Source organism: Miscanthus floridulus, chromosome 18 (assembly GCF_019320115.1).
Source record: "Miscanthus floridulus cultivar M001 chromosome 18, ASM1932011v1, whole genome shotgun sequence".
In the NCBI taxonomy this organism is placed as follows: domain Eukaryota; kingdom Viridiplantae; phylum Streptophyta; class Magnoliopsida; order Poales; family Poaceae; genus Miscanthus; species Miscanthus floridulus.
Window position 1 is genome coordinate 12,044,001 of NC_089597.1, and position 22,135 is coordinate 12,066,135.

The following is a 22,135-nucleotide window of genomic DNA, read 5'->3' on the forward strand; positions in this document are numbered from 1 at the left end:
TTCCCTCCGGAGAGAGAAATGTGATCAAATTTCTCTTTGCTTCGAGGACGCATATTGCAGAATGAGCACATATAGACCCCGTTCGTTGGTCTGAAATTTGGCTAAAATTGACTGGTTGCTGTAAGAGAGAAACACTGTAGCGGCTGAAACTGACGGAAACTTATTGTTGCGAGAGAGAAACACTGTAGCGGCTGAAACTGACTGAAACTTGTGAGGAGGAGCAGCCGGCTGGTCCAGCGAACGCGCCCATAATGACTTCGCCTAGGGCAGTAAGCACTATATTAGAAACAACACATATTAATAACGAAGGTCCATGAGTTGTATCCGAATAGACGCAGCGGGAACATTATATTAAGACTCAGCTTCATAATAAACTATCCAAACACTGGTACAGAAAGGGGCTACAGTTTCCAGGGTTTCCCAAGACGGGTTAGGGAACCGGAACGTATCTGTAGTTCCGAGCCCTTTTGTTTTTCTTTTTCTTTTCTTTTCCTTTTTTTCTTTTTCTTTTTCTTTTTTTTTATGGTATCCTTTTCTTTTATGGTTTGTTTTCAATTTAATTCATTTTTTCATTTCAAATATTTTTTTCGTATACGTATTCTACGCTACTAACGTACATCCATACATATAAGTTCTCGTTCGAGCATATATACATATATTAGAAACTATACACATGCTAGTATGAAACTATACATATATTTCAAAAGCTTGTATATACATAAACTAATAAGAGGCTGTATATTATGATGTGTACGCTACAAGTCATCCAGCTGTTCAGGAAGCAAAGGATTTAACTTTCCGTCATAAAAGTATTCTCCTTTGGGATCTATGGCCTGCTAAAAGATAAATCCTGCTGATGCCTCTTGTATTGCTTTGATTTGTTCCGATCGTAGGGCCTGATTCTGCTTCCACTCAAGCTACGATCGAAAGAAAAAAATATATATGAATATATGAGTAGTGTGTGTATATATATCAACACAATGGTAATAAATAAATTGTGTATATTGTTTGCGTACTGCCAGATGTTCTTCGAGTGTTTTCCTTGAGTAAGACATTAGGTGTTCTCAAACATAGTATCCACATAAGTTGTTTCCCGGTTCCTGCCTCAGACACTACTTTACAAGAAAACGATTCATCAAACCATAGTCAAGCATGGTAATAATGGAATGAAAGAAATAAAGATGCGGAGACCTAGCTAGTACTTACTTTGTGGTCAAATATATGCAGAGGAGCTTTCTAGTCACTTGTGTTTTTAGAAATGAACCTTCCCCAAGCCCTGCCCAAGAAAATAAATAAAAGGAGTTATTCTCCTGATATATCAAGAAAATGGTGATAGAGGTATAGTGCGAGATCGAAATTACCTCTGGAGAATAACTATCATTGCTTGGTAATCCTGTCTCGGTTTCCTCAAGGAGTCCAAGATACAGACACTACTTTTGTAAAAAGTGATGACCAACAATATCCGGTGGAAGCTCCATGTTTATACGCAGGCATACCTCATTAATTACACTCAACATGGAGTAAGTTGTGTACAAGACAGTAACACTCGCTTAAAGTTGTAAAGGAAGAGTATCATTGTCCTGTGATGTTGGTTGTTGAAGAACCTGAGCTTGCTCTTTCTCTACATCATCTGGTTTATCACGAACTGTTTCATGGAGTATGGTATATGGATCCATGAAACCAACATCATAGATCCCATTTCTTTTGTGGTTCATCATCTTCATTCTACATATATATAGTACAAAAGAATATAGCAAGGATAATTATAGACAATGAACAAGAGACATTATTCATATAGAAAGGTATCACTTACAGACACCAGTAGTTGACGATAAATTTGTCAAGAGCTTTCTGCTGGTATAGTTGGTGTAATTCCGAAAACTCAATGCTTATCAAGTCCTCGCCACGGAAGTAATGCTCGTATTTAATTTTTGCCATGAGCCATTCCCGACCTTCCTGACACGCTTTCATGTACCATTTGTGTAAACGGTGCATTTGCGTTGGCAGCTTCAGTATCAAGCCAGGTTTGACAAGACTCTGACCATGCTTATATTTCCAGACATCAGCTCCCGGGAGTATTGGTACCTCTACTCTCCCCATGACTTGATCAACACTAACACCAGTGTCCTTCATCAGTTGTCAGAATCCCCATGACTCAATGTTTAATTTAAAATTCCACACACTTGCACTTCTTGATCAAAGTGTATGACTTGCGTCTCCTTGGATCCAAAAATTATGTGCCGCAAGTATGCCCCTTTTCATACCTACCAAAAACTTCACAAAGTCCATTTAAAAGTAGGATGAAAAAGAAGGCAACATCAAAAGCCTGAAACAATTGATTGCAATTATAAACTGTATACTTTATTGTGTCATACATCCATAGAGCACATTTTTTAGATACCACTCCTACTCTTTAATCTAGAGTTATATTCTTTTGGGAAAATTAGTTGTGTAGCATCGAAAGATCACGATCCGTAAAATCCCATTGAAAGTTTGCGTCCTTGTAAAATACCACCAAAAGATTGAACCGTGAACTGAAAATAGCATTCCGTTAAAATAAAGCGACAGAAGTGACGGAACTGAAAGTAGCCTCCGTCATGCCGTCATGCCCTTACGGGTTGTTCTCGTGGACGCTCGCCGCGAACAGGAATGGCTCCTGTGGCACCACCGGCACCACGTGCCGCAGCGCCCGTGCTTGCGCACGTCCTTGCTGTCCCGGCTCTCGCCCCGCCCGATCCTGCCCCGCGACGGCGCCTCTTCCCGATCCCGATCTGTGTGCCTGTAACCTACGGGGATGGAGGAGGAGGAGGAGGAGGGCCCCTGTAGCGGGACGTCCTCAACCGCATCAGCGACATCAAGGCACTCGGCAGCTGCGTCCTCGTCTCACGCCGCTTCCACGCGGTCGTGCTGCTCGTTGACTCCGTCTTCGTCCGCGTCGACTGCGTCATCCCGATGACCCGCCGCCCTCCTCCTCCTCCGCTGTACTGGGCTCCGCGCCGCACCAGGCGCTAGCTGCGGGCGCGGCGCGTTCGTGCACATCGCGCGTGTCCTGGTCGGCGGCATCGCCACGCGCTCGGCCAGATCCTGTCCCCCACCGCAGCGGGCGTCTCCTAGCGCTCCGAGGTGCTCCGCTCAGCTGCGGCGCCTCCACATCGAGATGGCACTGACGATGGCGTGCTCCTAAAGTGGAAGGCTGACTTCGGCTCCACCCTCGGCAGCTGCGTCACCCTCGGCGCCTCGTCGGTCTCGTCCAAGCCGCCAACAGGGCCATGGTCCCACGGTGGCGAAGGCGATGCGCTGCTTCTGGCCGGCGGAACCTGCTGCTGGACGTGTGCTTCTTCAACTTGGCAAGGACGCGTGCTTCTGGCCGCTGGAACCTGCTAGCGCTGGTGCAGCGGTTCTACGAGCCCACATCTTGGCGCGTGCTCCTATAGTCCTATCTGGCGAGGATGTGCGCAAGCACAACCTGCGGGCGCTGCACGTGGTGGCGGGGTGCCACAGGAGCCGTTCCTGTTTGGGGCGAGCATCCACGACAACATCGCGTACGGGCACGACGGAGGCTTCCGTCACTCCCGTGACTTCATTTTAACAAAATGCTACTTTCAGTTCACGGTTCAATCTTTCAGTGGTGTTTTACGGAGCGCCAAACTTTCGGTGGTATTTTACGGAGATCACGATCTTTAGAAGTTGCACAACCAATTTCCCCTATTCTTTTTAGACAACACATTAGGATGGAGCGAGTACACAACAAGTATACAACCGGCTCTTTTTTAGGGGATTATACAACCGGCTCCTGGCATCGCATTCACAACGGCAGGCCAATCTCAGTAAGCCCAAGTGTGCCCGGGCCAACAAAAAAGAAACATGGAGGCCCCATACGAGCCAAGCCCACAGCAAATATGCCCACTAGTCGAACCCAAGTTCCTTTTAATGAATAATTGTAAATGTAGTATTTGATTAAAAAGAATCTATACATATATATATATATATATATATATATATATATATATATATATATATATATATTAATAAAGAGGTAAAATTTTAGCCTCTTTTTTGTCTGGCCCATTCATTCATCCAACTGTTCAGTCACTGACTTGCTTTCGGCCCAATCGCAGCCCACTCGGCCCCAATGGCCCCGCCCCCGCCCTCGCTCCTCCCACGCCGCCGTTCTCCCCGCCCTCGCCGTCGCAACCACGCGGGCGCCTCGAGGCCGCCCCCATGCCACGGCCATCCTCGCCCTCGCAACCTCGCCGTCGCTGCCTGACCTCGCCGTCGCACCCTCGTCGTCGCTGTCATTCTCGCCGTGAGGCAGGCAGCTAGGATCTGCGCGTGACACGGCTGGGATCCGTTGGTCACCGCGCCTAATCCCAGGTCGTGGTGAGCCCCTCCCCTCTCCTTGTCCCTGTGTTGGATATAATATGGGCTTGGCCCATATAATATTTAATAATTCATATAAAACTCTATGGTGTGTAACATTAAGTGTTGTATGGTTTAATACCATACGGGATTCTAACTGAACGTTGACTCAGCTTATATGGTTGAAAATTATTCATCTAAATTGAGAAGCTGGGAAAAGAACAAAGGCGTGCCACACGCGCGCGCACCGCTGCCGCCACCGGCCGGGCCAGGGCGGGCGGGCGGGCGTGGCCAGTCTTTTGCCACTTAATCCATATAATCACGGGAGTTACTCCCTTTGATGGTGGAGGCGAACTGATTGCGTCAGTTACCGTCCTTTCCGCTTCCGCTTCTTGGCCTCCTGGAATTCTCCGCTGCCTCTCTCCCTTCCCCACAGTGGCCATATATTTCCTGTCCTCTGTCCTCCGTCAGTTAAGATTACCGTCTTCCGCAACCACACCACTCCCAAGAGAACCACAGATCAGCAGCCTTCTGAATTCCCCGTCCCGTACCTCTGCGCACACGGAGGAGCAGGAGAGCAGGTGCCTTCGGAACCCTCGACCGCCTGAGAATCCTGCACGGGGTGAGCGGCGATTAGGTTTTTGGGGAGCGATCCGCGACTGCTCGTCCATCTTCTTCCTGCTGGAGATCGCTCTTGGATCCGTCTTCTCCCTGGAACGTCAAGGCGTCTTCTTCCTGGTGATCCGTTCGTGGGACTGCACTGCGAACATCTTCCTGCATCGACTGTGGTCCGCGACTTTGAGCAACGCACTATGCCGACTAGTGCGAATGGAGCCTCCGATGCCCTCGGCATGGGACCCTCCGCTAGGTACAGTCTAATCTCTGTGATTACTATATTTTGTATTCTTACTGTATCAATCAGTATGTCATCTATGCATGCTGCAGCGTTCATAAGAAATATACACATGCACATATATACTGTCACAAACCTGCTGATGTTATATTTCTGGATTAAATTGATAATGAAAATGTTTCAATTTCTAACAATCCAAAAACCTAATGTTAGGTAATTTTCTGTCAGTGGATTTGCTGCCGCTTTGAAGCCGAATAATTTTGATGGCAAGAATTTTATGATATGGCGTGCAAAGATGGTATTGTGGTTGACTGCGATGAACTGCTATCATGTCGCATAGAGGAAGCCTGAACAGTTTACTCCTGGGGAGGAGCGAAAGTTCTTGGCTGCCGATAACCTGTTTCGAGGCGCCGTGATTAGTGCACTTCATCCCAAGTATGAGAAAAACTACATATCTTGCAATTCAGGCAAAGAGTTATGGGATGCTCTTGAGGCAAAGTTTGGGGTTTCTGATGCAGGCAGTGAGCTGTACCTTATGGAGCAGCTGTATGACTACAAAATAGTTGAAAACCGTTCTGTGGTCGAACAGGCTCATGAGATACAGGCGCTAGCAAAGGAACTAGAACATTTTCCATGTTTGTTGCCCGACAAATTTATAGCCGGCGGTATAATCGCTAAGCTATCACCTTTTTAGAGGGATTTTGCTACTTCTCTAAAATACAAGAGACAAGAGTTTAGCATGGCTGAACTTATTAGATCTCTTGATGTTGAGAGGGTGAGAGCAAAAGACAACCGTGGAAAAGGAGTTGAGTCTTCCGTTGCCAATATGTTGCAGAAGAAAAACTCTTTTGCATCTCGTAATAAAAAGAAGAAGAACATGCAAGAGAACAACAATGCAAAGCCTGAGCAGACTGCACAGTTTAAGAAGAAAAACAACAAGAAAGGTGAAGGATGTTTTATTTACGGGAGTGATGAGCATTGGGCAAGTGCGTGCCCAGACCGCAAATATAAGCAAGAAAAGAAATCGGCAAATATGGTAATTAGCGAGACTGGAGGAGGAACATCTGGGTATGGTAATTCTTTATCTTTTGTTCTTTCAGTTTGTCTTTCACCTGAGTGGTGGATGAACAGTGGCGCTAATATTCATGTGTGTGCTGATATTTTCTTGTTTATTTTCTATCAGACCGGTAGGACTGGAGCCTTGCTGATGGGAAACACTTCGCATGCGCGTGTTCTTGGTGCTGGTACGGTCGTTCTGAAGTTTACTTCGGGAAAGACGGTGCTATTAAAGAACGTGCAGCATGTCCCCTCCATCAAGAAGAATCTTGTTAGCGCTTCTCAGATGTGTCGCAATGACTTTAAAATTATGCTTGAGTCCAATAAATGTGTTGTGTCGAGACATGGAACATTTGTTAGAAAATGTTATGATTGCGGAGGCTTGTTCCGCTTATCTTTGCTTGATGATGTGTGTAATAAAGTAGTGAAAAATGTTATTGTTTCGGATAAGTCGAATATATGGCATTCACGACTTTGTCATATTAATTTTGGCTGTCTCACGCAGCTTGCAAATCTGAATTTAATCCTAAAATTTAACTTAGTCAAAGATTCTAAGTGTCAGGTGTGTGTGCAATCGAAGCAACCGCGCAAGCCCTACAAGGCTGCTGAGGCGAGGAACTTGGCACCATTAGAACTCGTTCATTCTGATTTATGCAAAATGAATGGCGAATTGACTAAAGGTGGTAGACGATACTTCATAACATTTATAGATGATTACACTAGATTTTGCTACGTGTATTTATTAAAAACAAAAGATGAAGTGTTGCATTATTTTAAGGTCTATAAAGCTGAGATAGAAAATCAACTTGAGAAGAAAATCAAGCGTTTGCGGTCCGATCGCGGGGGAGAATATTTCTCAAATGAATTTTCTGAGTTTTACGCGGTGCATGGAATTATTCATGAGAGGACGTCACCATACTCACCACAGTCCAATGGGATTGCAGAGAGAAAAAACCGCACTCTAACTAATTTGGTTAATGCCATGTTGGAGACTGTGGGACTATCTAAGGAATGGTGGGGTGAGGCTATTTTGACAGCATGTCATGTCCTGAATAGAGTGCCCACAAAAAACAAAGAAATTACACCATTCGAGAAATAGGAGAAGAAGAGATTAAATCTCTCTTACCTACGAACTTGGGGTTGCTTGGCAAAGGTGAATGTGCCAATAAACAAAAAACGAAAGCTTGGACCAAAGACTGTTGATGGTATCTTTCTTGGTTATGCTATTCACAGCGTGGGTTATAGATTTTTAATTATAAACTCTAGTGTTCCTGAGATGACTGTTGATACAATCATGGAGTTTAGAGACGCTATATTTTTTGAGAATGAGTTTCCCATAAAAAATGCACCTAGCACAACTGGTCATGAATTTATAATTTCCCATGAGCATGAAAACTTTATTTGGATAGAACAAATTGAGGAACCATATGTGTAAAATCCTGAGGAGGATGACACTATAGTCACCAGAAAAAGTAAGAGACAGAGGACTGCAAAGTTTTTTGATGATGACTATATTGTGTACCTTGTGGATGACACGCCAACGACCATTGAAGAGAAATATATTCCTCTCCTGATGCTGACTTATGGAAGGAAGCAGTACGAAGTGAGATGGATTCTGTTATGTCTAATGGAACTTGGGAAATAGTTGATCGTCCCTATGGGTGCAAGCCTATAGGTTGCAAATGGGTGTTCAAGAAAAAACTTAGGCCTGATGGCACTATTGAGAGGTACAAGGCAAGGCTTATGGCCAAGGGTTATACTCAAAAGGAAGGTGAGGATTTCTTTGATACTTATTCACCGGTTGCCCGGTTGACCACAATTCGAGTTTTGCTTTCCCTTGCAGCCTCTTATGGTCTTATCGTTCATCAAATAGACGTTAAGACAGCTTTCCTAAACGGAGAGTTGGAGGAGAAGATCTATATGGATCAGCCTGATGGGTTTGTAGCAAATGGTCAAGAAGGCAAGGTGTGTAAATTATTAAAGTCATTATACGGCCTGAAACAAGCTCCTAAGCAGTGGCATGAGAAGTTCGACAAAACTTTAACATCTGTTGGCTTTGTTGTGAATGAAGCTGACAAATGTGTATACTATCGGTATGGTGGGGGTGAAGGAGTCATTTTGTGCTTATATGTTGATGACATACTGATCTTTGGATCCAGCCTCAAAGTGATCGAAGAGGTGAAGGGATTTTTAACTAATAATTTTGAGATAAAAGATTTGGGAGAGGCTGATGTTATTCTTAATATTAAGCTTCTGAGAGAAGGTGATGGTGGGGTAACTCTGTTACAATCCCACTATGTGGAAAAGGTGCTGAGTCGCTTTGGATTTAGTGATTGTACATCTGCTCCTACACCTTATGACCCTAGTGTGCTATTGAGGAAAAATCGGAGAATAGCAAAGAATCAGTTGAGATATTCCCAGATCATTGGTTCGCTCATGTATCTTGCTAGTGCAACAAGGCCTAACATCTCATTTGCTGTGTGCAAGCTGAGCCGGTTTGTGTCAAACCCGGGAGATGATCACTGGCGTGCTCTTGAGAGAGTAATGCGCTACCTAAAAGGGACCATGAGCTATGGTATTTATTATACTGGACATCCAAAAGTGCTGGAAGGCTACTATGATGCCAACTGGATTTCTGATGCTGATGAGCTTTATGCCACAAGTGGATATGTGTTTTCGCTTGGAGGTTGCGCTGTTTCCTGGAAGTCTTGCAAGCAGACTATCTTAACGAAGTCTACAATGAAAGCAAAACTCACAGCATTAGACAGTGCTGGATCTAAGGCCGAGTGGCTTCATGATCTCTTTATGGATTTACCGGTTGTTAAAAAACCCATACCGGCTATTTCTATGAACTGTGACAACCAGACTGTGATTACGAAGGTTAACAGTTCTAAGGATAACATGAAGTCCACAAGGCATGTTAAGAGACGACTAAAATCTGTCAGAAAATTAAGAAACTCTAGAGTAATAGCGTTGGACTATGTCCACACGTCTAACAATCTAGCAGATCAGTTCACTAAGGGTCTGTCACGCAATGTGATAGAAAGTGCATCGAGAGAGATGTGTTTGAGACCCACTTAAAATTTACTATAGTGGTAACATGTTCTATGTGATCGGAGATCCCGTGAAGTAGGATGGTGAAACAAGCTAGTAGTAAATTATGAGGAAAGATCCTTAGTAAGACTCATTTCTTATGCATATCTTTCCTTTCTGTAAGGCTGGCTAGCTTTTGCCTTAATGTATTCCAAGTGACTTGTCAAAGCAAAGATATTGTCCTACAGAACATCTTTTGAGGAACACACCTACATGAGTCAGACTGCTGGTCACAGTCTATGAGATTTGGGTGATCTCTAAATACTTATGAAAGGCACTGAAGTATGACTTATATGCTTCAAATAGAGGTGATGCCTTTTGCTGCCCAGTATCAGCTAAGGACTTTAGTGACATTCACCTCACACAAAACTGTCAATTCAAGGCTTAGTCCATTGTTCAGTTGTGACTAAGTAAAACTATTGTTCTAGATGGATGTTCAACTTAACAGCCTCTATCGAAATATTGGTATATAAAAGAGATAAGGTTCTGAGACTACTTTGTTACAAACCATAGAGTTTGTTGGGGATTGTTGGATATAATATGGGTTTGGCCTATATAATATTTAATAATTCATATAAAACTCTATGGTGCGTAACATTAAGTGTCATATGATTTAATACCATATGGGATTCTGACCGAACGTTGACTCAGCTTATATGGTTGGAAATTATTTATCTAAATTGAGAAGCTGAGAAAAGGACAAAGGCATGCCACACGCGCGCGCGCGCCGCCGTGGGCGTGGGCGTGGGCGCGGGGCGGGCGGGCGGGCGAGTGCGGGCGTGGCTAGTCTTTTGCCACTTAATCCATATAATCACGGGAGTTACTCCCTTTGATGGTGGAGGCGAACTGATTACGTCAGTTATCGTCCTTTCCGCTTCCGCTTCTCCGTCTTCTGGAATTCTCCGCTGCCTCTCTCCCTTCCCCACAGTGGCCATATATTTCCTATCCTCCGTCAGTTAAGATTACCATTTTCCGCAACCACTCCCGAGAGAACCACAGATTAGCAGCCTTCTGACTTCCCCGTTCCGTACCTCTGCGCGCACGGAGGAGCGGTAGAGCAAGTGCCTCCGGAATCCTCGGCCGCCTTAGAATCCTGCACGGGGTGAGCGGCGATTAGATTTTTGGAGAGCGATCCGCGACTGCTCGTCCATCTTCTTCCCGCTAGAGATCGCTCTTGGATCCGTCTTCTCCCTGGAACGTCAAGGCGTCTTCTTCCTAGTGATCCGTTCGTGTGACTGCACTGCGAACATCTTCCTGCATCAACTGTGGTCTGCGACATCGAGTAACGCATTATGTCGACTAGTGCGAATGGAGCCTCCAATACCCTCGGCATGGGACCCTTCGCTGGGTATAGTCTAATCTATGTGATTACTGTATTTTGTATTCTTACTGTATCAATCAGTATGTCATCTATGCATGCTGTAGCGTTCATAAGAAATATACGCATGCACATATATGCTGTCACAAATCTGCTGATGTTATATTTCTGGATTAAACTGATAATGAAAATGTCTAAATTTCTAACACCCTGTCCTTTCCCTCACCTTTCTCCCTCTCTCGCAGATGCGCGTCGTCCTCTGTGAAGCAGCAGGTCAAGCTGGGGTGCAGACGAGGAAGCCGATGTCCTCTCCCGGCGGTCCTTGGTGGCTCTATGGAGGGATCCCGGGGGCGTTGCGGCCGGAGCCGATGGCGGTCCAGCAGGACCAGGGGGTCGCGAGAGCACGCCGCACCTCTCGGACGGACGCAGGCAGCGCACGTGTAGCATGTTTGGATGAAGCCCTGGGCTAAAATGCCTGGCCTGTAACCTTGCCTCTAGCCTGCCTGGAATGTATTTGGTTGGAACCCTGAGATATTTGCCTGGGAAGCACTTGCCTGTGTCACTTGCCTGCCACGGCACCGTTCGTTTGTATTAAAAATGGCTTGTTCGGCTTCTTTTTTCAGCCGGAACAGTGTTTTTCTCTCACAACAATTCAGCCGGAACAGTATTTTTCAGCCAGTTTCAGCCAAGTTTCAGACCAGCGAACGGGGCCCACCAGGCGATAGAAATCGGTCGCCTGGCTTCTCAGTCAATCTGCCTGGACATATAATAAATGTACTAATCTCTTTCCTCTGCTCAAGGCTCAAGGCTCGAGGATCAAGAAAGATGTGACGGACTCAATATTTATTTAAACACAGGAACTTGCTGAACCAAACGCTGCCTGCTCTTCCATTCACACTGGCAAGATATCAGGGCTTCAACCAAACAAAGCTATGAAATCAGAGTATGCCTGACCAGTCAATTTTGCCAACCGTAACAGGCAGGTCACAGGCAACTGAAATGCCCAGGCAACTTGCCCAGGGTACAAACCAAACATGCCCGTGCTGCATCTGCGTCAATGCCCATGCGCCCGTGGGATTGATGTCGTGGAACCCATATCTTCTGCCCCTGTGGATGTCGCTTATTCGGCAGCCATACGTCTCGCCGTCGGGCACCATCGAGAAACCGCTTCGACAGAGCTGTGAGCTCTGTCGAAGCGGTTTCTCGATGGTGCCCGACGGCGAGACACAGCTCTCTGCCGAATACGCGACATCCACAGGAGCAGAAGATATGGGTTCCACGACATCAATCCCACGGGAATTATCGAAGATGGGCTCCTATTTTACCTGGTTGTTGACTTCTCCCGTTCTCCATGCTCGTCGCGCTGGGCTGCCCGACCAGACTGGACCAGACGCCCTGGACCACCGAGGAGTCTGATATTCCAGTATATTGTCCAATTTGTCAATAATGTTGAGAGTAATACATCCACAATTAAGCCTTTGTTATTTCATTTGAGGATTCAATTCAGTGGCTCGATATCTCTAATTTTTGCAATCCATCTTTTTGTTGTCATTGTTGCAGTGCAGAACATGAGGATTTGGAGACGATCCTAATGTGAGTTTACCGAACAACCGAATATTTAGTCCCTCCTTGTAATTTATTTTCTTTCATGGGCATGATGCAGTAGTGTAATTTAGAGCAACAATTTAGATAGCAAGTGATAATGCAATAGTATGGTTGGAAATTAATTAATCCTGGTTCTTTCATCATGATATAGAGTGCTTTGAGAAAAGAAAACCAGTGACTTTGAGAAAAGACCCATTACTGTTTTGAGAGAGAAAAAAAACCAGGAAAAGGTTCTTTACTTCTTTCAATTGTTATTTCACCTAATAACACTGTAGTATTCTTTGAGATAACTGAAGAGCTGGACAGCATGAAAGAGACTGAGCGAGGTGCGGCACCCTCCCCTCTCCTCCTGACCGGCGGCACTGGGGTCCGTGGGGGTGGCTCCAACATGGCTGTGGCCACTCAACGACGAGGCCGCATCGGGCCTTCACTCTCTCTCACTATCCTCACATGTTTGGGGCACCAACACAGGGGATTTTTCATTCGAGCAGTGAGGAGCACCACTGCAGTATCAGGTATTCGGATTTCGGAATCATAGTTTATGAGTAAATCCAATGTAACTGCGATCTAAGCTGTATTTTTGTGTGTAATGCAGTTCTTTCCGCAGCATGTGGAATAAGAGTTTAGAATCATAACATGAGTACAGTTTTTTCTTTTTTGTATGAGATTATATCTTTGTTTATTGTTGACTCTGGTGGGCTATTTCCTTGATCATGAGGAGCATAACTTCCTTTACCTATGCTGCTTGTAATAGCTTCGGTGTTCATATCATATTAATTGGCTTATTCTGAATGCAACATTATGGGACAGATAAAAGTTGGGTGGGCATATGACAGATTTATGTTATTGTATAAATTATTAAATGTACAAGTTTACATGTCCAACTATGCCATTCACAGAAGAATTAATGTTCCTTTCCTAACAGCTGATTTGTAAATTGTAGCTGGGCATATTACAGATCTATGTTATTGTATAAACTGATGTCAGGTACTATTATTATTTCAGATGATTTGTCCATGAACTTCAATGCCAAGCCCTAACTAACATGACAGCACGGTTAAGGCCAGCAAGATCACTATAGTGGGTTATGAATTGGAATACTGTAGGTTTACTAATTCGTTCAGGAGAGATTATGGGGGCTCCTCCGTGTCGTCGCTACCCACATAAGATCTCGCACTTTGATCTTAGCTTCATTCCTCCCAACTCCCACCGATCTGCTATCTGTCTCTCTCTGTTAGCAGCTGCAGATCACGCTGTTCTGAATTTCTTGTCTGGTCATGTGCTTTCTTATTCAGTTAGTAGCCACTTTCATTTTCAGATCAGCAACACCAGTTATTGTTCAGTGATAGCAACAACACAGTTCTAATCCATTAGTTAAGCTAATTATGGCAAGGTAATTTGAACATCACTGAGCTTTAAACAATTCCTGCATGTGTGTTGAAAATTGTTGATCTTATAGCAGCTCATTTTAATTTACTTGGTTGGACCGCTATGTTCGGTTGCAGCAGCAAGCAGTTGGCATAGGTTCTGAACATTGTGATATGCATAAATGACAATAATCCGCGTGCAAGTGCTTGTGACTTTTAGTTTATTACATTGCCGATAAGTATAGGTTCTGAATGGTTTAGTTCTTGTTTGGATGTTGACTCCTTTGATTGGTCATTAGAACATGTGCTGTATGGGTCTGGCATCAACTTTTTTCTTTTCACAGCAGGTCATCAATAGCTACCCTGTATACTTGTGTAAGCCTGTTACCGTAGTAGTAGAGCAGCTAAGTGAACCTCTAATTTCAGAAGTATCACTTTGATGCAATAGTGAATCAACTTCTAAAGCAATCTTTAGCTGTTGCACAACCACAGTCACTCCATCTTGGACCACTACTGTAACTTGACCGTAAATGGAATGTGTTTACAAAATATCAAAATGCTAACCTACAAAGAGTCTGACATGTGACCACTTAATTGTTTAGTATGGTAATTCAATTGCTAGAACCTGAAAACTCATTAGCGGAATTGTGTTCTGTTTTGACCTGTACAATGGGAGAAATTAGAGGTACGACCTGATTATATCTTCCTTAGACTTTATGATGTATGTATACTGACATATTTCAGTTAGCTTCTCTCATTCCTGCAGTCTTATGGTTATATATAAGAGGTATTGTGATTCCATGAAAGTACGCCTTCCTGACCAACTGATTCGTTTGATCAGGCAACTTGAGATAACAAGACCAAGCTCGATAAGAACCGGTGGCATCTGAGCCGTCAAACTTGCCTTGCTGCATTCAGCGTGGTGATTCTGCACTTCTGCAGTCACACCACACTAACTGGCAGGCGTCTCTTCCTTGGACGCCAGCACTCCAGCAGCATTTGGAAACAATGCCAGCCTCGTGATGCCACCGAATGCGTTCACCTAAAGAGGATAATCAGTAGGCACACAGACCGTATCATTTTGTTTACATGGACTAAAGTTTAGCATGAGTTTTCTAATAGCATAGTCACTCTTTCCGTCGCATTTATAATCCTTTCATGTTTAATCCTAGACTGCTTGTGATTTTCAACGAGACCCTAAGTTTCATGTGAAGTTTTTTTTTCATGATATTATATCCACCATAATTAATACGTATATCATGTGTTCAGTTCTATGTTATTTTTGTTCAAATTTTGTGTACCCATAGCAACCGCATGGACTAATCTTTGTCAACTGATTTTCAAACAGGTGCCCATAGTACATCAAATTCACAGGCGCCAACGTAAAATGAAAAGGGAAAAGCACGACATGCAGCAAGGGATGGAAAAAATAAACAACATAGAGAAAAATATCATCAGAGAAAGCGGAAACTGCACTAGCTGGTGGATCAAGAGGTCTAGCACAAACAAATTTGAATAACCCTATGTAGAATAAACATTGGTTCTTATAGTATAATAATTTCACAGTTAAGTTATCTGGCATTATTTTGTTCCTGTTGGGAAACGTATGAGCACTCGCTTGCTTTCAGCCCACTCACTCATGTTGACCTTATCTTCATGACACTTTGATTAAAAAAAAGGTCTCATAAACCGGTAGTAATGACGCAATATCACTGTCGGTTCTTTGACTCAAACCGGCAGAGTTATCACTGTCGGTTCGTAAGCAGCTAACAGTGAATGTCAGTTCTGTAGTAGTGGCATTTTACAAAATATGTGTGAGAAAATGAAAAGTATGTCATAATGCATATTCATATATAGTTTAAACAATATTTTGATTAATTAATTATTAATTTCCAACAAATTATATCACATATTTATTGTTGGACGATTACCTATCTACATCGATGCCGCGACATATTAAATCAAAAAAATAGTTTCCAATCAAGCTTAAATTTCAAATTCTCAATTGACAACCACGTAGGAGGGAGATAAAAAAATGAATTTTAAAATTTATTACTCACTCTAGCAACGCACGGGTATATTTGTTAGCTATAAATCTAAAAGCCTGAATCCTATCGGCAACTGGGGCACCGACAGGTCCCTATCGTCCAGCAAACGGTAAGGTGGGGGCCGATAAGGCCCTGTCGGCTCTCCGCTGGCCGATAGGTCCTAAAATATCTCACCTCGCCACCAAGACGCGTCCCGGGCAGCGCCGACGCCATGCTCATGGCGGGCAGCACGCGCCGGTGGAGCCCCGGCGCCCGCGCCTTCTCCACGGATCCGGCCACGCGGACCACCGTGCCGCTCGCGCACCTGGCCCCGCTCCCGGCATCCCTGCCGGAGTCCGGCTACAACGTCACGCCGCCGGTCCAGCCCTGGCCGCGCCGCCTCACGGCGCGGTCGCTCTCCCGGCTCCTCCTCCGCGCGGCCACGCCCGAGCACGCGGTCCTCGCCCTCCGCCACGCGCTCTTCCACGCCGCGCCTCCGCTGCCGCCCTCGCTCCCCGTCTTCGCCGCGGCGCTCTCCCGCCTCTCCCACGCCGACGCCGGCGCCGGCGCCGCGGCCCGCCACCTGCCCCCCGTCCTCTCCCTGCTCCGCGCGTCCCGCCTCCCGGTCTTCTCCGACCGCCCGTTCCTGCCGCTCCTCCGCCCGCTCCGCCCGCTCCCGTCCCTCCGCCTCTTCCTCTCCCTACCGTCCTTTAACTCCCGCCCCTCCACCCGCTCCTTCAACGCGCTCCTCCACTCCCTCGTCTCCGCGCGCCGCCTCCGCCTCGCCGCCGCGCTCTTCCGTGCCGCGCCAACCAAGCTGTACATCACGCCCAACCTCGTCTCCTGCAACATCCTGCTCAAAGGTCTAGTTGGCATCGGTGACCTCGATGCTGCGCTCAAGGTGCTCGACCAAATGACTGGCTGGGGGATCGTCCCGGATGTCATCACGTACACCACGGTTCTCACTGCCTACTGCGCCAAAGGTGATCTCGAGGGTGCACAACAGCTCTTTGATGATATTATTGCCAGTGGACGTAGGCCGGATGCTACTATGTACACAGTGCTTATTGATGGGTACTGCCAGCGTGGGAAGTTGCAAGATGCAGCAAGGATCATGGATGAGATGGAAGCCGCTGGGGTGCAGCCAAATGAGGTTACATACTCTGTGGTGATCGAAGCATGCTGCAAGGAGGGAAAATCTACAGAGGCGCGTGATTTGACGAGGGAGATGCTAGGGGCAGGATATGTACCGGACACACCTCTGTGTGCCAAGGTGGTTGATGTGCTATGCCAGGATGGAAAGGCAGGAGAGGCGAATGAGATATGGAGACAGATGGTGAAGAAGAACGTCCCACCAGATAACACTGTTGTGAGCACATTGATCTACTGGTTATGCAAGAATGGAATGGTTCAGGAGGCGAGGAGGCTGTTCGATGAGCTCGAGAGGGAGTTCGTGCCAAGCTTGCTGAGGTATAACTCGCTTATTGTAGGATTATGTGAGAATGGAGAGTTACAGGAGGCTGGTAGGGTGTGGGATGACATGGTCGAACGGCGGTATGAACCAAATGCAATGACTTATGAGGCCTTGGTCAAGGGTTTCTGCAAAATAGGCAAGTCAAATGAAGGTTATGCGCTATTTAAGGAGATGATGGCCAAAGGGTGCACTCCAAGCAAATCTCTTTACCAAGCATTGGTTGATAGCCTTTCTGAGCCAAGTCATGATGATACTGTTTTCACTATCATTGAAGATGCAGCTTTATGTGGTCGGGATTTCATGGATGGTCAATCGTGGGAAATATTTATCAGAAAAGTGGTAGATACAAATGAAACTTGGAAAAAGCATCTCGATTTGGTGCTGAATATGTAGCCACAAAGAATCAGATTATAACTGGAAGCTTGGAACTTCTAATTTTGTTCAGAGACTTTTTCTTATGAAACTTACATCATTGGGCTTCTTCAGGTTAGTGTGTTGTGTTCCCATGACATCAGACAGGTTATGTAGCAAATAGGCTCACAAAAAAAAAGATCTGTAATTGATAATGCTTACTAGTCTCAAGACACATCTTTCTCTGTTTATGTTATTGGGCTTCTTGAGAAAATTAATCAGGTTAGTTGTTGTGTTTCCATGACCATGAGATCAGACAAGTTCTGTAGCGCGTGCGTGCGCGCACACACACACAAAAAAGGATCTGTTATTGTCAATGGTTACTAGCCTAAAAGATGCATCGTTCTTTGTTTATTTTTTATGAATAAATTATATCTATATGTTTCGTTCTACCATGGAATGACTTCTTTCCAAGCTGGAATAGTAATTGCTTTGGCCATAACTACCCATTTTACTTGAACATTATTATTAATCTTCATAACTCTTCAAAATACAATAAAAATAACACCAATTTCTCATCTCTAAATTGTTTGAAAATAAATTTGATTATTTACATTGCTCTTCACACACTTCTTCACTTGTCATGTTCTCTTCTCCCCAGGTCAAACCATGGGTTCTCATGTATACACTGGGCAGCCCTCGACGACAATACCTTTGGCAGTTGGACAAGAGGCGAGAGGACATCCATCTAAATCATTGCCCCACCAGTTCAAACTGATGTTCTCCAAGCCTAGGCATAAGTAAATCAGGACAGCCATGAATGCCAAACCAGCATCTAGTGCACCAGAAAGCAGATAATTGTGTCGCTCCCACCAGTCACGCCGATATCTGTAAACCACATAACCTGACAAAAACCCAACAAGTATCCATGCGGTGTAGTTGACTGCAGTAGCAGGTGGCATATTGCCGGTGGCACCGATCAACACGGGCATGTTGATGAGTAAGATCCAGCTCTGGCCTGGGAATGCCTTGTGTGCAAGCCATACTAGGAAGGGGGCAATAGCTCCACCCAAGAAGAACCAGTTCACCGCCGAGTAAGTGCCTAGGTCGCCAAATATTCTGCGCGGGCTAATAAGACCCCAGATAACTGATGCATCATAGAACACATGATCACCGGGGCAGGTCCAAGGGCTGTCTGATGGGAGGAGCTCGGTGTTGCAGATGTTCGGGACTGTGTCCATCAACCACCATGCTGTTCCGAGGTATACAAATGCTGCAATCAAAGTTCCCACCACCTATCATGTTACAAGATGCTGTTTAGTGACACAATAAAACAAAGCCATATTTGTATCTGCGCCGAAGAGATGCTAGTATAGCTTACCTGAGCCATAAACATGGTTCTTGGGGGAATCTTCATGTAGTGGCCCAGCTTAAAATCTTGAAGAAAGGTCAGAGCTTGACTCATGCTGATGTAACCATACACCTTGAAGCACATATTTGCAACTGGCCGTCCAGGGTATAAGTACCCCATGATGTACTCTGTGATGATGTTCAAGCCTGGAGTCTGCATACAGCAAAAGAAGCTGAAGTGTCTGAACTTGCGCTCTTCAGCTAATATGCACAGGGTGTTAAAAAACCGGTACCTGGTTCGTTGTCGCTGTGATTATTCCAATTGGGAGGGTGAAGGAAAACGCAATGGCACATGCAAGCAAAACACCCCACCAAGGCAGCTGGAGTTGCTCAATATAGTATTCACAGGCAAATATGGTGACAGCAATGTTAGCAATGAGGATGCAGATGAACCACCACTCCGGGACCTGCTTATATCTCCTCATAAGCTTTGTATGTATGTCCACCTTTTTTTCTTGAAAAGCTGATTTACTTAACTGCCAAATTTCACTGCACACAAGCACATCATGATTCTTTACTTCATTATTGTGTTTTCTTTAGCAGAATGAGGAACTCCAGAAGAACTTGCTCACCTTCCGTGGAAGAGGAAAACATGAACAATTGTCGCGGTAAGGGATGCGAAACCGACACCATAGGTGACGGCAAAGAAAGTGCTGAGGTACAGCGGACCATTCTTCTCATACGCCTTGGTATCAAATTGGAAGTGGGAGTCCACGATGCTCGAGATGTTGTACGTCTGCCCGGTCAAGGTGAAGAGGCCATCGGAAAAGATGGGGAAGTTTTGTGCCTTGTAGAAGTTGAACCAGTAAGCAATGGGCGTGATCACATACATGATTATGAAGAACCCAGCAGCGACATTCGCGGTGGCGAACCAGGGGCTTGCAAGGGGGCTCCCAAGGTAGGAGGAGATGGTGGACCAGTCGAGACCGATAGCTCCAATGCCGAGGCCCTCGAGGCCTGACCCGAGCTGCTGGGCGAGCACGGAGTGCGGGAAAACCCAGCAGATCCAGGACAGGGACGTGAGCATCTGGAACAGGTAGCCCGGGAAGATGTAGTAGGCGAAGCTGCAGACGAATGCCACCAGGAAGAACTGGTTGCGCGTCATGCCTCCTTTGACCCGCCGTTCTCTCTCGTGGAGCGCCCTGGTGAGCAGATACACATTGCAATGTTTGTGTAAGTCGTTGTCGTAGTAAAGTTATTAGTGGCAAAACATGAACATGTATATTTGTCTGAATCTTTGATTAATCTCTCTGCATTCTCAAACGAATTTTCATTTGGGTCATGGAAAAATAAACTCTGACTTGTTCTCTCGCCGTGCCTGTTTACCTCATTTTCAAGACTGATAAGGAATATTTTCTTTGCATGTGATGCGAGTCGTTTTCAGAACCAGTACAATACGAACGAGCTGACCGTAACGATAAAATAATACTCATATATGATAACTGGTTGCAAAAGCCAGTTTCCAGTTGTTGGAATCTTTCGGATCCAGCTTGGTCAGCTGGAGCGCATACCTTTCTTGTATGTATTCTCGATCGATCGCGTGCTTCATCGTCACAACCTTACAATTCAGAAACTAGTGTACCTGGAATATGAACCCTAGTGTTCGTGATCGTCTTTTTTTTCTCTATCTGTTCATCATTTCAAATTTCCTCTATGTACCAGTCACATTGCAGTCCCTTTCATGCTTGGATGTAAGCAACTCCAAAACGACGTGGCATGGCCCATGCCAGGTAATCCACGCCCATTGTCTATCATGACGTTATGTCTTAAAAATCAGAACGCCAAACGCATGCACATCCGTGCCAACCACTCACATCACACATTACATCTCTACTCACACTAATGTAGAATCAGTACACCGTAAGCTACCGATACTTGGCTGATCAATGATAACGAAGCTTTTGTTTATTTTGTCTTTTGTCAAACTAATCAATGGTAGCTAGTCCACCACTCCATGCTTTCCGAATCATAAATCGTTTTGATTTTTTTACATAGTTTTTATTATGCGTCTAGATATACGCTATATCTTTGAAACTATTGGTCGGAGAATGGAGGCCAAGGCAGGCAGGCAGAGCTGGTAATTCAGTATGTACCTGAAGAGGGAGACCTGCACGAGGTTGGAGGGCCACCACATCGCCGCCGGCTCCACCAGATACCGCCGGAATATTCCCGCCCAACCGAACCCCAGCACCTGCGTGCACACAATACGTGACAGACAGTGAAGCTGAAGCCTCGCACGGCACGCAACACGAAGCTAACAAACGCCAAACGTTTTGCCCGTGCAGCGACGCGTGACGCCGGGCGTGCGTGGCCGTGGCGTAGTACCTGGGTGGTGAGGACGACGAGGAGGGAGACGAAGAAGGTGATGTTCTTGCCGTAGAAGACGCGGACGGCGGTGATGACGTGGATGGCGTAGACTGTGCCGGCGCCGGAGTTGGCGAAGATGGTGATGAGCACGTGCTCCTTCACGTTGAAGGGGCCCGGGTTGAGGGAGAACTCCCAGCGCGTGCCGCGGAGGATGGGGCGCTCCGGGAGAGCGGCAGCCATGAGGCGGCCCAGCGGCACCACCGCGATCTGCGCCGAGATGGCCGTGATGGTCAGCGGCTCCTTGCGGTACCAGAAGAACTGGTTCAGGAACGACAGCAGCGCGCACGACACCGTGCCCAGCACCCACATCCGGAACGTCAGCACCGGCGTCGACGGGTCGTCCCCCACCGGCACCGTCAGCGCCACCTCCTCGATGGGCGAGTTCTCCTCCGACAAGTCGTCGGAGTAGTCCTCGTCGACTGGCGAGCTGCGCGACGTCGACGTCGTCGCTTCCACCACTGCATCATCATCATCATTGGGAATGAACACGATTGACAGCCGACAAGGCAGTGTGGAGCATGGAAACCACAACGGTAGCAAACTGCTATGGTGCATGAGACGACGGGGACGGACGGTAGATGCTTACGGAGCGGGGTGGTGATCTGGTCGTCGTCGTCGCCGCCGCCACCGCCATGGTGGTGCGCCTCTTCCCGTCCCTGTTCCTGTTCCTCTTCCTGGCGAGGAGGAGGAGGTGGAGAGGATGCCATGGTAGCTGCTGGTGGGGAATGTGGCATGTGTGCCTACCTGTCCCAGGCCTTTGGCCTTTTGGGGTCACACACTCCTGATGTTCCCGTAGTTGTCCGCACTGTTTTGTTCTGCAATTTTCGTGGGACAGGGATGTTTGTGGAAATATCT

General features: G+C 46.1%; 2 protein-coding genes across 3 annotated transcripts; one reads left to right on the forward strand and one right to left on the reverse strand.

Moving 5' to 3' along the window:
• Positions 1–15,834: 15,834 nt before the first annotated feature.
• Positions 15,835–18,301, forward strand: LOC136519454 (pentatricopeptide repeat-containing protein At5g16420, mitochondrial-like). Of its 2 annotated transcripts, XM_066512858.1 has the most exons (3): positions 15,835–17,638; positions 17,774–17,785; positions 18,165–18,275. In XM_066512858.1, the coding sequence occupies exon 1, from the start codon at positions 15,911–15,913 to the stop codon at positions 17,543–17,545; it is 1,635 nt and encodes a 544-aa protein (XP_066368955.1). In that variant the 5' UTR covers positions 15,835–15,910; the 3' UTR covers positions 17,546–17,638; positions 17,774–17,785; positions 18,165–18,275. The 2 variants fall into 2 exon arrangements, with proteins under 2 accessions (XP_066368955.1, XP_066368954.1); XM_066512857.1 differs by lacking the exon at positions 17,774–17,785 and having other exon boundaries at positions 18,165–18,301.
• On the reverse strand, positions 18,013–22,110 carry LOC136519453 (oligopeptide transporter 7-like). Its single transcript, XM_066512856.1, has 7 exons — positions 21,867–22,110; positions 21,239–21,738; positions 21,007–21,104; positions 19,486–20,055; positions 19,147–19,402; positions 18,885–19,067; positions 18,013–18,798 (listed from the first exon to the last, which is right to left on the reverse strand). The coding sequence occupies exons 1-7, from the start codon at positions 22,012–22,014 to the stop codon at positions 18,181–18,183; spliced, it is 2,373 nt and encodes a 790-aa protein (XP_066368953.1). The 5' UTR covers positions 22,015–22,110; the 3' UTR covers positions 18,013–18,180.
• Between the last annotated feature and the right edge of the window lie 25 nt (positions 22,111–22,135).